Genomic DNA, 15,363 nt, shown 5'->3' on the forward strand with positions numbered 1-15,363 from the left:
TAAAAGGACTTGATTTTGACTTACACCTCAGAAAAATTCTCAAGGCAAATAGTAGAATATAGTGAGAGTTCAAAGACTCTAACTCAGATTTCTATATCATGCTGTAACACAAGTGCTTGCTTGTGATTGAAACTTGGTTGTAAATATTTTAAGATCCTGGACCTAGCAAGCACCTGTAGTAGTAAAATCAGGTACTTGTGCCGGTCTATATGATAAGCTAGTGGAAATGAGTTGAACAAGAGATGGAGCAAAAGAGGGAAAACAGACAAAGAGCAGATGGAAAACAATGTTTTAGACACCTATTATGTACAGCAGACTTTTACACACATTATTGTATTTACTCCTCATAATTACCCTGTGAGATGTTTATTATTGACTCAGTTTATATACAATAGATGAGGAAACTGGGGGTTAGAGAGGTTAAGCCACTTGCCCAGGTTCACAGAGTAGTTTGCTTCCCTGGTAGTGATGGTAAAACAGAGCCAAATGATTGTGCTGTTGCTATTTCCCTACACCCAGGCAACTATTCTGGGGAGGTAAGAGTGGACACGAGGTTCTAATAACTAGCCTTGGGATCTTAACAGCACTTGGAGTCCTAGTTATACTTATGAAATGCTATTCTCAGTGTTCTATTTAGATGAGGGATTTATAGACATTTAATTTCCAAATAACTTTGCTTTCTAGAAAAATAAGACAATATCCAATACTCCTTTAAGATATTTTTACCTCGATATACAAGTAAGGACACTGAAGTGCAGATCAGTCTGCCCAAGATCATATAAGAGGGACTAGAATCTTGCAAGATCATCTGATTTCAAGTCTAGACAACCGCCTAGAAGATTTGATTTCAAGGTTACTGGAAATGCTTGGCTCAGTTTTTAAACTCCCTCCTTTTGTTTCCATGACATTATTTGTTTTTATGATACCACCCTTCTTATTTTCTTTATAACACTTCACACCGTCACTGAATAACTTACTTAGTTCTGTATATGTTTATGTCTGTTGCTTCTTCTACCTTATTAGAACCTAAGCTCCATGAGACCTGTCTTGTTCACACCATATCCTGACATATTGTAGGGACTCAATAAATACTTCTTGAGGAAATGATTGAATGAATGAATGGTCTCTCTTTAACTACTCCTCTGCCTCCTTAAACAGAACCATAATTTTTTTAATTACTTCTCACACACTGTCTGAACTCCCATCAGGCAGGTATTCTCTCTGTCCACTTTTACCCGTGCAGCAAACAGCTCCAGGTGATAGACAGTATTTATAACTCTTCTGAGTTAATATCCTCATGAGAATGAAAGTGTATCAAATTTATTTGCAGACAAAAAAGGCTGTACTCAAAACCCTTAATGTCAGATGTGATTCCATAGTAGAAACTTTAGAATTAAAAAAATGTTAATACATTGTATATATCAAATTCAAACATTAATTATTCTTCATCAAAACAGTTGATTATTTATACCAAATAAGGTTGTGCTATCAAATGAGTTATGAAAAAATTGTTTGGTCATCTGCAATTCTGTATTTTAGAATGGCATATAAGAGACTGGATTTGTAGCATTAACTCAGGGGTTGTACAGAGAAAGCATAATATACTTAAAGCACATGGTGAGTGTATGGCTTGCAGGAAGTATTCAAATTATCAGGACAGTTACAGGTTCTCAGGCATCTTCATTAAACAAGTATAACTTCTGTGTGAATATATGCAATATATGCAATTCAACAACTCATGATATGTCAATAATTCAGGTGTTTCTCAATGATTTGAGATTTTGACAGTATGAGATGCTACCGTATGCTTGCTCTAAATTTTTCTATTGGCTAAGAATTTTTTTTGCGGGGTGGGAAGGTGCATCTCTTGCAATGATCTTCAGACCCACATCTAATTACCTAGTAAGGGCACTGTACACATTTAATTATAGGTTTAAAATATTTGGAATAGGGAAAAAACATAACATACCTGCCTATAGTTTTATCCTCCCTTGCAGAAACAGATAAAAGAATAATGTGCTATCTCAGAAGAAAGTTCTTTTTCTCTACATACTATCATGTTCCTGCTTTTGGTATATGCAGCCAAGTGAGAGAGAAGATGGACTAACAATCTTGCTTAATGTACATACTATTCAAAGTGATAATAGAGAATTTGGGAACACCCACCCTAAGTCCTGCTGCAGCTGCCCAAGTTAAGTAGTGGTCACCCTGTGGGTGAGCATCACAGAGCCCAATATTAGCTTTAGCAGGACTAATGCAGCCACTGGTGTAGACTGTAGCACTGTCTTGAGATCCAGCAGCAAGAAAAGCAAGGTATGATGTGGGTAGTAAGTCACTTCTTGAAACTTGTGCTTTTAACACAACCATTTAAAAAGCAACAAACTCAGGAGACATATAATGGAACAGAATATAATGCATGAATCCAGGTTCATTAAACTAATGCATTTTTTGAGAAACAAAATATGACAGAACATTTCATTATTGATGCACATATGAGAAAAAGTGTTATGCTGCTATTTAGAATGTGTCTTGTATGTCGTGGAATTGAAATATTTCCAAATCATCAATAATTAAAATGATGAGAATCCATCATTTCACTGACATTTATTTCTACATGAAAAGATGGCCTATTTTAAATGTGCTCACACATATTCTTGTCAATCACAAGCTGTCACAGCAAATTATCTCATTTTGTAGATCACATGGCAGTTAGCAGAAATCTCTAGGTTTAAATTTAGATCTTAGGTGTAGTATCAAGAATACTCTTCATGGATTTTTTTCTGTAACTATATCTTCACAATACAGCATATAAAAGATGTAAAATTCTATTCATAATACTCAGTTTCATTTCTGGTTAACAAAACTCAGGACTGAAATGAATCACTGTAAATGAAAACTCTGAAAGCCAAAGAATAAAATAGTATATATAGAAAAGAATGGAAATACTGAAGTAAAAAAAAATTTTAACAACCTCAAAACTCTATACAGTGAAACTTGGACCTAATGACTTAGGTCCAAACTGTTTTTCTCCTCGTCTTCTTTAAGACCTTTAAGCAACTGTGGGGCATGAATCATTTTATATGCTAGGTTTGCATTGCCTACAGCTCCTAGCAGTTCTAAAGGAGCTGAACTCTTTAAATTCCATGAATCTGATGCAAGAATTTTCATTGTGCTATCATGAAGCAGAACATTCAGGAAACTGTGAATAAAACGTAAAATGTATGTTCATGAAACTGAAAACTTTAAAAATGTCCTTTGAAACAATTCATTAACTGTATCTTCATACTTTTAGAGGAATCATTAATAAATTTCAGAATCTTCAAATAGCAGATTACAAGACCTAATAAGACAGTTGGTCTTCATCAATAATCTTCATAAAAATTCTTTCTGCTTTTCCCCCCACACAATCAATCTTTCTGTTTATGCATTCAACTTCAAATGTAAGAATTATTCTAATATTGCATTTCAACAGGGAATGTTTCATGTCAGTCTTGACCCTGGCTTGACCTCTGTATGAAAGCTTTGTGTTTGGAGGTATGTGATGAATAGCTCTCTGGCTTTCTATTAAATCCAGTGCCACTGGTTGTCAACAGTGATGCTCAAAAGGGGTGGTAAAGTATTTAAAAAATCAGAGATGTTCTGCAGGTCTCTTTCTACCTTAGTAAATCTGGAAATAGTTCTAAGGCAATTTTCACTATCTATACTACTTTCCCAAAGAATAAGAATACAATGAAGTATGGAAATACAATTGCCAAAATATACATAGGTTTATTTGGCTTTCCTGTGCCAGAAATAGAGTAAATTTTCATTTGAAGGACCAATGGATTTGGTTTAATTTTTTTTTTCTTTAAAATTAGAGATGAAGGAATAATGACAACAAAGAAATCAGATTATAAGTCCCCTTTTTTATTATCTGATCTGGCCTAGGACTGGCACATAGTAGACTTTGAATCGATGTTTGCTGAATGAATGAAAAACAGTATATTAAAATAATGACCATTTACTGACTCTAATGCTTGTTTGTTCATTGTACATAAAACATTCATGCTCATCTGCAAAGATGCAACAGTAACACCAAATTCTGCCAGGTGTTTCCCCTTATTTACCTTTAGAAAGTAGAATTTTCCAACTTCTGAGAATGCCTCCTTACTCTAAATTTATCTACCACTTTCAAAGCTATTCATACATGTTTTACTTTTATGGTAAACTCATGACAAGTTGGCATATTATTGATAATCTATAACATTCATGCAAGAGAGCTCATTTTAACCTGATTTGAAAAAGTACACGTGAATATGTAGGTGAGAATATGTAGGTGATATATATATATATGTGTGTGAAATTTCCCCCACCCCTCTCAAGTTATATACACATATATGATAAATTACATATATATATAATAAATTATTTGTGTTTATGTTCTTGTTCTGAAAGAAACCAATATCAGGCTTTAGGCTTATAGGCTTATCTGTGAGCTTAACTTACATGGATGGCTTTTTTCCCATTATACTTAAGTCTTTTTAATGGACATGTGATATGCTAGTCTGTGTCCAAGCTCACCTACAATTTCTTTTCTCAAAAGACAAGGCACATCTGCCACCTGCTCTACTCCGTGTCCCAGCAACAACTGTCGAGCAGCATAAAGATTGATTATCAGTCAAAAACCATTGCACAACACCAGATTTTGGTGGGTTAAGCTTGCTGATCCAGCAAGAGATGGTGTGAAATTTTCAGGAGTGTGTGCCAACATTTTGGTGCTAAAAGAACAGCAGTGCATGTCACAGTGAAACACAGCCAAAGATGTGCAGACAAAGCAGAGAAGTTTTTTTGTTCTAGACTTGGCTTGAAAAGGATAAAAGAGAAAACAAAAAGGAGGAGGAAATCAGTTTGTACATTTAAAAATCATCCACCAGGCTTTGTCATGTGTATAACATGTCATTTTAGGCATTCATGTCCAGATCTTTTAAGAAGCTTAGCTATAAATAATTTTTATATATCTCTTCTAAAATACCAGAATCATAAGAAAGGTAAGTATTTCTTATTAATAAAAATAACCAAGAATCTTAAGGAAGTATTCATTACATATATATCCGAATATAAAAGTCACAGAAACATTTACCCACAAAGATTCATGCTTCTATACAAAGATGATTCATGAATACAAAATAAAGGCAGCCATATTTTAAAGTAAAAACAAAATTTGAAAAATATCTGGGTCTACACTACTGCATAGCTTATTTTTACTGAGTATTGTAGCAACAAGTTTCTTTATAAGGACCAAATTACCTTGAACTTTTTATTGAATTCAAGAAATTATTTCTTGATGATCAAGTATTCTTAAAGAGATAGAAATTCTAGCATCATTTTATATAATAACATTAATAGAGGAAGAATTTTCATCACTTCCTCTGTAATGAACTCCAGAATTACTTTTCTTCTATTTATGCAATGACTGCCTAGACTTGCCTTTGGTTCACTGGCTTTATAGCAATTGCAGAAAAAAAATACTTCTAATAAGGTAGAAAAAGCAGAGGGGAATACAGCAGTTAGATACACTGAATTTGTATGGCAAAGTTCTTATGTCATTTAAATGTGATTAGCATACATAGCACTTGATAACAGGCCCTGGGTATGACATACCTGGATAGTGGCATTTTTATTTCTCTCTTAAAACATATTCTTTCTCACTAAAGAAAGAATTTTTTTTTTAGAAAATCTCCACATTTCTAAAATGTTAGAAACAATGGACTTTCTTTTTCTACAAAGAGACCTTTGCTACAAAAGTATGTCTATACATATCACATTATAAATATATAATTTATATTATTATAAAACATGTATATGTTACATATATACATAAAGTATATAAAACACGCTATGGCATTATAAGAATTTTGTTAGGAAAATCATACATATATAAGAATTATGTTCATTACTGGTCACATTTTCAAAATTATGTTTATACCATCTGAAAAAAGATCAAGAGTATAAATGAATAAATGATACTTGAAACTTTAAGCTATTTTCTGAGAGAATAAGTCTAACGAATTATGTCTGTTGAGTGTCACAGAAACTAAACAGTAAATTCAATAATCTCTGATTTAATTTATTATATTTTCACCATTTAACCTCCTGCAGGCTCCCTAATGTCTATTCAGATCTATATTAAATTAAGCACCAATGCTAATGAAGGGCAATAAACGTGGCTGTCAGTGGATTTTTCTTTCATTAAGCACATTATCCTCTTACTGAGCTGTAAATGCGTAAACATTAGTTTTGTTAAACCATGCAAAAAAGACAGGATGAAAATCATTTTTTAATTGCGCCCCTTAAGCAATTTACTGTGTGTAGAAATACAAGTTTTTTTTTCATTTTTACCTTTAATTTTTTTGAATGGATCTAAAAAGGACTCTCCCGTTGAAACATAAACGTCTGCTTCACGGGGTATGTCTTCAGGTTCGAGGGCTTCAGTGCCGTCTGCCAAGAACACTCGTCGTGCAGCCGTGTTCAGATTCAGCTTTTCTGTGCACTCCTCCAGCAACTAATAGAAAACAAGAGGTAAGGGAAAGCCACTGAGGACAAGGAAAGTAACACATTTCCACTAAGCAAAAAGGTGCAGTGATCAAAACAGAAACTCACTGAGCCACTTGCCAAGTAACTCAGAAACTCCACCAATATGGTTATTTTGTAGCAGTTGAAAATATACAAATAGGTTAATCGCAACACTGAGAATAGTTGATTCTCAAATTCTAGTCCTTGAATGTTCCATCATTCTAATAAGGCTATAAGATATAGTCATTGTACTTGTTTAATTAGATATACTACTTATATATTGATAAAAAATGAATGGAATGCCTGTGAAATCTATGTATATACATATAAGCTACCTAGAGATTCAGATAGCTACAAAGAAAATTTTAAACAATAAATGCCATCTTTCTCACTTTCTATATATAAAAAGAATAAGGGAAGAGATAAAGCACTGAAAACTTTTAGATATTAGTTACCAAGGTAATGGTTGGTACAGTAACTTTGGCAAAGACAGTTCTAGATCCATTTTTATAAGCTGTTACTCTAATCAGTCTGGGTTGAAGTTTGTGTCTTTGAGACAACCTGTGCCAGTTCTGGTCCCACTTAAATTTTGAAGAGAACTCTGCAACTCTAAAGAAAAAAAACACACAACAATTGGTGCATGTTAATTAGTAAAAAATTTTTATGTAAATTTTATCCTGGATATTTTCAACACATATAAGCACTAATGACTGTTCCTAAGTATTCCTCAAAAAAATTTTTTTAATAGAATAAGATTGTCTATATATACTTAAATATTTTTAAAAATTTAATACATGATAAATTTGCCAAAACTGTTCATATAAAACAGGTATCTCAGAATAAATCATTTTATTTATAAAACATCACAACATTCACTTTAAAAAATTATATATCCCATATTCTAATAGAAAGCAGAAAATAGCAATATGGTCTTAACATCATGAAATAGAAAACAGCTAAGAATTTCCCTTAACTTTTCATGTTTATTAAAGTTATTTGATTTCTTTTTAAAAGATTTGAAATTCAAATACATCATACCAAAGTTTTTATTCTGAAGTTACTTTCATTGCTTTCATTTCAAATTGCTTGGGGGCAGTAAGAGAAGGTTTCTAAGTTTGCTTTCAGTCAAAACTAGTTTCAATCCTTATTTTTTTCTCAGCAAAAGTACATGGTAAATGACTAACATGTTCTACTTTTACCTGAGTTCTCTAACTTTTCCTGTTAATTCTTAATGCCACATTTGCATAGTAAACATTTTAAAGTAAAAACGTGAGGCAAATTAAAAGCACAGTATATCCACCTATTTGAATATATGAAAATAATGTGAATATGAATATCTTAGTTTGATTTTTATTTTTATCAACATTTTCTTCTATCCATAAACTCGTAGGTTAACAGATTATAAGAATCTTGATGTGAAAATGTATACACAAAATGCTGTTATAACAAGTTCATTTCAATTTGATTTTATTTCAAATACTGCTTAAATATCAAAAGTATGCATTTCTATTTTTAAGCAAATATCTGGTAAGCCAAGATATTCATGGTCTTAGCCTGATTCAGCTTCAACTATTCCTTTCAGAGTTAATATTATCCAGGCTCATGTATATCTCATTTTTTTCCACAAATATAATTAGCAACATTCTACTCAGGTGCTTTCAAAGAAAAAAGGAAACAAAAGCAGAAACAAAACCCCTAGAGATGTGTTACATTTTAATGTTTGAAATAGTCAACTGAATCATTATAAATTCTGCTCAAAGGAAAAGGTTTCAACAGTCAGGTAAAAAGAACAGAGAACCACTTTGATTACCTCAGTTGACCCACTGGAGCACTGACAGGTCTGTTTCTCTTGGATGCTGATATAAAACAAGAATTGTTTTTACTGTTTGATTTGTAGCTATCTGGGTCTGATATTTCATCATGGCTATGATCTGATGCTGTTTGATGTGTGGAGCAATCTTGAAGTCCTGACCCTTCTGATACTGCCGCTGAATGCAAAAGTCTGTTGGGGCCAAACTGAGGCTGCAAATACTCTTCAGTAGTTTTAATAACTGCTTTTGCCTGGGATGACATAAACTCCCTGAAAGAAACAATGCGAGAAAGAATACAGTGAACTGATGTGTAACCACTTGTTAACAACTAACACATAATAACTAGTTGTGTGCTATGTGCCAGACAAAACACTACACGCTTAGCCAGTATTTTGCTTAACCTTTACTATATCCCTGGGAACTGAGTGACATTTTTATCCCACTTTACAGATCAAAAAAGTTGTGTCTCAGAGAGGCTAATTAATTTGGCCATGCTCACATAATCTGTAGTTGTAGCTCACATAATCTAGGAAAGAACTTGAACTTGAGATGTCCTAAAATAAAATACACATTCATAAACATTAAACTTATTTAAACTAAAGAAGAAAAAGTATGTAATGCTTGAATCAGTGTTGAGTAACATTTTAAAACTCTTACATTCATTCATTAAACACTAGTACTCTGCTAAATATTAAGAAATTATAAAAATTAAAGAGATGTGGCTCCTACTCTCAAGAGAACTTGCAAACTATCCCTTAATAAAGAGAGAATATATGTTAAATAAACTGCTTAGAACTCTAGGTGTATATTAACTTTAAGTGCAGAAAGAATTCCTTGAAGGCAAACTTTTGTGGGTTGGTGGCTTGTACTCTCAAAAGAACTTGCAAACTATCCCCTAATAAAGAGAGAATATATGTTAAATAAACTGCTTAGAACTCTGGGTGTATATTAACTTTAAGTGCAGAAAGAATTCCTTGAAGGCAAACTTTAGTGGGTTGGAGTAAAGTTGCAGTAAAGCACCATCTGGGAAGCCCCTCTTATTGCCTAACCTATCTCTATCCTCCTCCTCATTCCTCATGACTTCTGCTAATATCCTCTACATGTCTCATTCCTATACCACACAACTTTCTGCAGACTCTGTATGATACATTCAATTCCCTCAAAAGTTTAATTTCATCACTACCCCTGTTGGGTAGAACTCTCAAGCTGGGCAACTTCATAAGCTACTGGAAAACCTGTGGATGAGAAAGGACTCATCAGTGGCCCTGGAACAAGGACAGCAGGATAATAAGGTACACAGGAGATTAGAGTAAGATGGGTATCAGGTGCCTCCCAAAAGTGGAAAACATAACTGGCAGGGACTTACATGGCCTGTACTGAGTGAGAGGAGCAAGGACACTATCAAGTTGATTGATTGAAAAAGTACTCACTAAAATGTATCACACAATTTAAATTACTAGAGTAATGAGAGGCTAGAGTCCATGGGACCGCAAAGAGTTGGATACAACTGAGTGGCCGAGCACATATTATCCTCCAGACAATGCAAGAACCTTAGAACGTATCACATCCATTTACTGCTGCTTCTTCAAGCTGGTCATCAATAATTTTTAATTCCATTTTTCATGGATAGGTGCATCTATCTTTCACGGCTCCTGGTTTATGTAGGGAACTTAACTTCAAAATTCTGCCTGCATGAGTTTGAGGCTTTGCATCCTGTGCTATGATTCTTATGAATTATTACATAATTTTTTATTATAATTTCTATGAAGATCTACATCTTGTTATTTCTCTTAAGATACAAGTTTTGATAAGATCTATACTTGTTAGCTATCTTTTATAAAATTTGATAAATTGTATCACAGTTTTCTTGGACTTTTTTTCCCAACTAGAAAATTCCCACTAGGAATTCCATGTGGATTTTTAAACTAGTTGTTTTATGAAATGAAAAAATAACCTTTAACCAAAAAAAAAGAAAAAATAACATTTATCAAAAAAAAAAAACCACAAAACCTCATTTTTGTCTTAATTTACTGTAGAGGCTTCCTACCACATTCTAGAACATAGGCTCATTTTATAACCAGATCTTCTTTTTGAACTTTCTATGTCAGGATTATTATCTTGTCCTAAGTCTATGATATGTCTCTACTGTGAATCTTTCATTATATCTGTAGGTAATTCATATATACACATATTTCAAGAAGCTTTTTCTTCAATAAGACTTCTACGCCACCTCCCTGAATAAAAATGTACTTTCTTCCTATACATGTGCCCTGGTAGGTTTGATAGCTGGGATCACTAAATCTCATTTATCCTTTCCTATCATCTAAAATGCTAGACTTCAATTTCTGTCAAGTATTCCAATTCATCATTGTATTATTTACTCTTTCATCAGTGGTAAAAATAATTTTTACCTCTGATACAGAGCATTTTTTCCAGCCTGAATTCTAAAATCTACTATATTAGATTGACACAAGAATATCAATCATACTACTTAAGAATACACCTTCTTAAGAACTACTTCTGTATCTATCTTTATACCTATCTGTCTATATTAGTTTTCTACTCCTATGCAACAAATGGCTTAAAACAACACCTATTTATAATAGCACAGCTTCGTTCCATGTGTCAGAAGTCTGGGCAAAGCATAGCAGGAATCTGTGCTCAGGATCTCATAGGCTGAAATGAAGGTGTCAGCTGGGGCTGCAGTCTTATCTGATGCTAAGGATCTTCTTCCAAACTCATTCAGGTTTTGCCAGAATTCACTTCCTTACAGTTAAAACAACTCATAGTTACTATCATCTTCTTTGAAGCCAGAGGAATTCATCTTTCTTTTCTGTCTCTGATCTCTAAACTCTCATTTAAGAGTAGATCTAATTAAGTTAGGCCCATCCAGGATAATCTCCCATTTGATTAACTCAAAGACAACTGATTATATACCCTAACTACATCTGAAAAAATCTTTGCCATATAATGTAACATATTCATAGGAGTGACATTCTGTCATAGTCACAATCCTACCCACACCCAAGAGGAGAGAATTACACCAGGCATATTTACCAGTGGGTGGGAATCTTGGGGACCCATATTGAATTTCTGTGTAACACACTAGCTATACAATTATGCAGTTTTGATTACTCAATTTTTATACCAAATTTAGATCCAGATATTTTCTTTTCCAGAAGATTAAAATGCAACTATTTAAGATTAAATTTTGTCATCATTAAAAACTGAGATTATTTAAAAGAATGTACCACTGATTCTGATGGCAAATCCAAAGAGGAACTTAAAAAAGTGCTTTGAGAAGTGGCATTGTCATTAGAATAAATTACTACTTCCTAAAGTAGTAAATGGGGGGAGGTATTCATTTGGATGAGAATATCCTGGTATTTTATTTTATGTACGTGTGCGCTCAGTCACGACTGACTCTGCGATCCATGGACTGTAGCCTGACAGGCTCCTCTGTCCATGGGATTTTCCAGGCAAAAATACTGGAGTGGCTCTGACATACATCACAGCAGGATCCTCTATGACCCACCTCCCAGAATATTGGAAATAAAAGCAAAACTAAACAAATGGGACCTAATTAACCTTAAAAGCTTCTGCACATCAAAGGAAACTATCAGCAAGGTGAAAAGACAGCCTTCAGAATGGGAGAAAATAATAGCAAATGAAGCAACTGACAAACAACTAATCTCAAAAATATACAAGCAACTCCTACAGCTCAACTCCAGAAAAATAAATGACCCAATCAAAAAATGGGCCAAAGAACTAAATAGACATTTCTCCAAAGAAGACATACAGATGGCTAACAAACACATGAAAAGATGCTCAACATCACTCATTATCAGAAAAATGCAAATCAAACCCACTATGAGGTACCATTTCACACCAGTCAGAATGGCTGCGATCCAAAAGTCTACAAATAATAAGTGCTGGAGAGGGTGTGGAGAAAAGGGAACCCTCTTACACTGTTGGTGGGAATGCAAACTAGTACAGCCACTATGGAGAACAGTGTGGAGATTCCTTAAAAAACTGGAAATAGAACTGCCTTATGATCCAGCAATCCCACTGCTGGGCATACACACTGAGGAAACCAGAAGGGAAAGAGACACGTGTACCCCAGTGTTCATCGCAGCACTGTTTATAATAGCCAGGACATGGAAGCAACCTAGATGTCCATCAGCAGATGAATGGACAAGAAAGCTGTGGTACATATACACAATGGAGTATTACTCAGCCATTGAAAAGAATACATTTGAATCAGTTCTAATGAGGTGGATGAAACTGGAGCCTATTATACAGAGTGAAGTAAGCCAGAAGGAAAAACACCAATACAGTATACTAACGCATATATATGGAATTTAGAAAGATGGTAACAATAACCTGGTGTACGAGACAGCAAAAGAGACACTGATGTATAGAACAGTCTTATGGACTCTGTGGGAGAGGGAGAGGGTGGGAAGATTTGGGAGAGTGACATTGAAACATGTAGAATATCATGTAAGAAACGAGTTGCCAGTCCAGGTTCGATGCGCGATACTGAATGCTTGGGGCTGGTGCACTGGGACGACCCAGAGGGATGGTGTGGGGAGGGAGGAGGGAGGAGGGTTCAGGATGGGGAACACATGTATGCCTGTGGCGGATTCATTTTGATATTTGGCAAAACTAATACAATTATGTAAAGTTTAAAAATAAAATAAAATTAAAAAAAATTAAAAAAAAAAAATACTGGAGTGGGTTGGCATACCCTCCTCCAGGGGATCTTCCTGACCCAGGATAGAACCCTCCTCTCTTGCGTCTCCTGCATTAGCAGGCAGATTCTTTACCACTGAGCCACCAGGGAATCCCAATATCCTGGTATGTTTCCATTAACAATATCGACTACACCATTTCTGAGTTAGTTTAACGTCAGTTATTGGAAAAAGATTATTTCTTTTAGCAATTTGAATAATTGTTTAGAAATTTAGTCATAAAAAACAAATGTGGTTTTATAGGTCTGCATGTGTGCTTAGTCACTCGGTCATGTTCCTCTCTTTGTGATCCATGGACTGTAGCCTGCCACGCTCTTCAGTCCATGATATTTTCCAGGCAAGAATACTGGAGTGGATTGTCATTTCGTCCTCCAGATGATCCTGCTGACCCAGGGATCGAACCCAAGTGTCCCACAGCTCCTTCACTGGCAGGCAGATTCTTAACCAATGAGCTACCTGGGAAGCCTTTGTAAGTCTAAATGTATGCAAACTATGTAAATATTTAAGAATGCTATGTTTGCTTATAGTAAGATTAGTAAAAACATGTCAAAATTTAATAGTATGGATAAAAACTATTGGTTAAAAACCTTAGGTTATTGAATCTTTTAAACAATTTCTACATATGATATAATAGATATGATAAATCACAGAACTACAAAGCTGGTAGGCACATTAATAGATTAACTAAGCTTTCATTCTTTTCTGAAACAGTATAATACTATACATAAAGGTTTTCTATTACAGTCAAAAAGATCATTAGGGATGGATCTTAAACACTGTGGAATTGACAACCCTCTTAATGTCTCAGTGAAATTTGCTCAGTTGTGTCCAACTCTTTGTGACCCCATGGACTATACAGTCCACAGAATACTCGAGTGGGTAGCCTTTCCCTTCTCCAGGGGATCTTCCTAACCAGGGATTGAACCCAGGTCTCCCACATTGCAGGCTGATTCTTTACCAGCTGAACCACAAATATTTAATTATGCTTTACTCTCTGTGGTTTCCATTAAATCTAATTTACAACTTTTGTTTCACAAAGCAACAACTAAGTAAAGATGTGAGGTCTAAAAGTACAACAAAATATGCCCAGGGAGGAGTCTAGAAAAAGCAGATAAATAGACCAGATAATACTTAATGGCAGGATTCTAGTTTTGGCAAGAGCAATCTTCCTTCTCATTTCTTCTATTTTAATAGCATCAGTAACTCTTAGCAGTTTTTTTAATAGCAACTTGAAGAAAACTTCTACTAATGTCATGCTTGCTGCTGTTGTTGTTTAGTTGCTAAGTCGTGTCTGACTCTTTTGCGACCTGCCTGGCTCCTCTGTCCATGGGATTTCCCAGATAAGAATACTAGAGTAGGTTTCCATTTCTTCTCCAGGGGATCTTCCTAACCCAGGGATCTAACCCATGTCTCCTGCTTGGCAGGCGGATTCCTTACCATCTGAGCCATCGGGGAAGCCCACTGCTCCCCTGTAATGTCCTTACAATATCCCTCAGCTATGACTGCAGCACATTGTCTTCCATAGTTCTTACATGTATGCCTTTTTGCCAGTGCTATTCACTCAACTGATCTATATTCAGTATTGTATATCCTTCAATTAGTATTTTTAAAAATACTTATTTATTTATCTGGCTGCACTGGGTCTTGGTTGCAGCATATGGGATCTTTGATGTTCACTGCAACATGCGGTATCTTTAGTGGTAGCATGTGAACTCTTAGTTGCAGTACATGCGATCTAGTTCTCTGACCAGGAATCAAACTCAGGCCCCCTGAATTGGGAACATGGAGTCTTAGCCACTGGACCACCAGGGAAGTCTCTCGATCAGTAAGTATTTAATAAATATTAATTGAACTCAGTGTTTACATTTTCTAAAACCCCTTCCATAATAACAATAATTGTCTAGTGGAAAAGAGAAATGTCATACACATAGTCATGCATATAAATTTACAATAACTGTGATTAGCACTGTGAAGGAAAAGTCTTGGTTATTAACATGAAGAAGTTCAGGGGTTAGGATATAGAGAAAAATCTCACAAATCTGTACAAGCTGATAGGACATATGTGAGGGATTAACCCCAATAGATCCTAGTCATTCCTTATTTCAAATCATTCTGCCAGGTCCTGTACAAGAACTGATATACTTTTTGCATACTGATATCTTTACTTTGTGATTTATTACGTGATTTCAGATGATTTCATATCCCATTCTGCAAGGGTAAAAACCTTGTTTTATCTCTTTACTGCCACT

The 15,363-nt window shown here is 34.8% G+C and overlaps 1 protein-coding gene across 6 annotated transcripts in view; it reads right to left on the bottom strand.

Annotated features, from left to right (window-relative positions):
• Window positions 1–15,363, bottom strand: part of DCDC1 (doublecortin domain containing 1) — a 469,884-nt gene that overhangs the window by 422,272 nt on the left and 32,249 nt on the right. For all 6 annotated transcript variants that reach the window (XM_061381012.1, XM_061381013.1, XM_061381011.1 and 3 more), the window contains 3 exons: window positions 8,363–8,632; window positions 7,008–7,161; window positions 6,379–6,541 (listed from right to left, as the gene is read on the bottom strand). In XM_061381012.1, the coding sequence (XP_061236996.1) occupies window positions 6,379–6,541; window positions 7,008–7,161; window positions 8,363–8,625 (580 nt within the window). In that variant the 5' untranslated portion in view covers window positions 8,626–8,632. The remainder of the gene's footprint in view (window positions 1–6,378; window positions 6,542–7,007; window positions 7,162–8,362; window positions 8,633–15,363) is intronic.

The sequence above is a fragment of the Bos javanicus genome, chromosome 15 (assembly GCF_032452875.1).
Source record: "Bos javanicus breed banteng chromosome 15, ARS-OSU_banteng_1.0, whole genome shotgun sequence".
Taxonomy (NCBI): domain Eukaryota; kingdom Metazoa; phylum Chordata; class Mammalia; order Artiodactyla; family Bovidae; genus Bos; species Bos javanicus.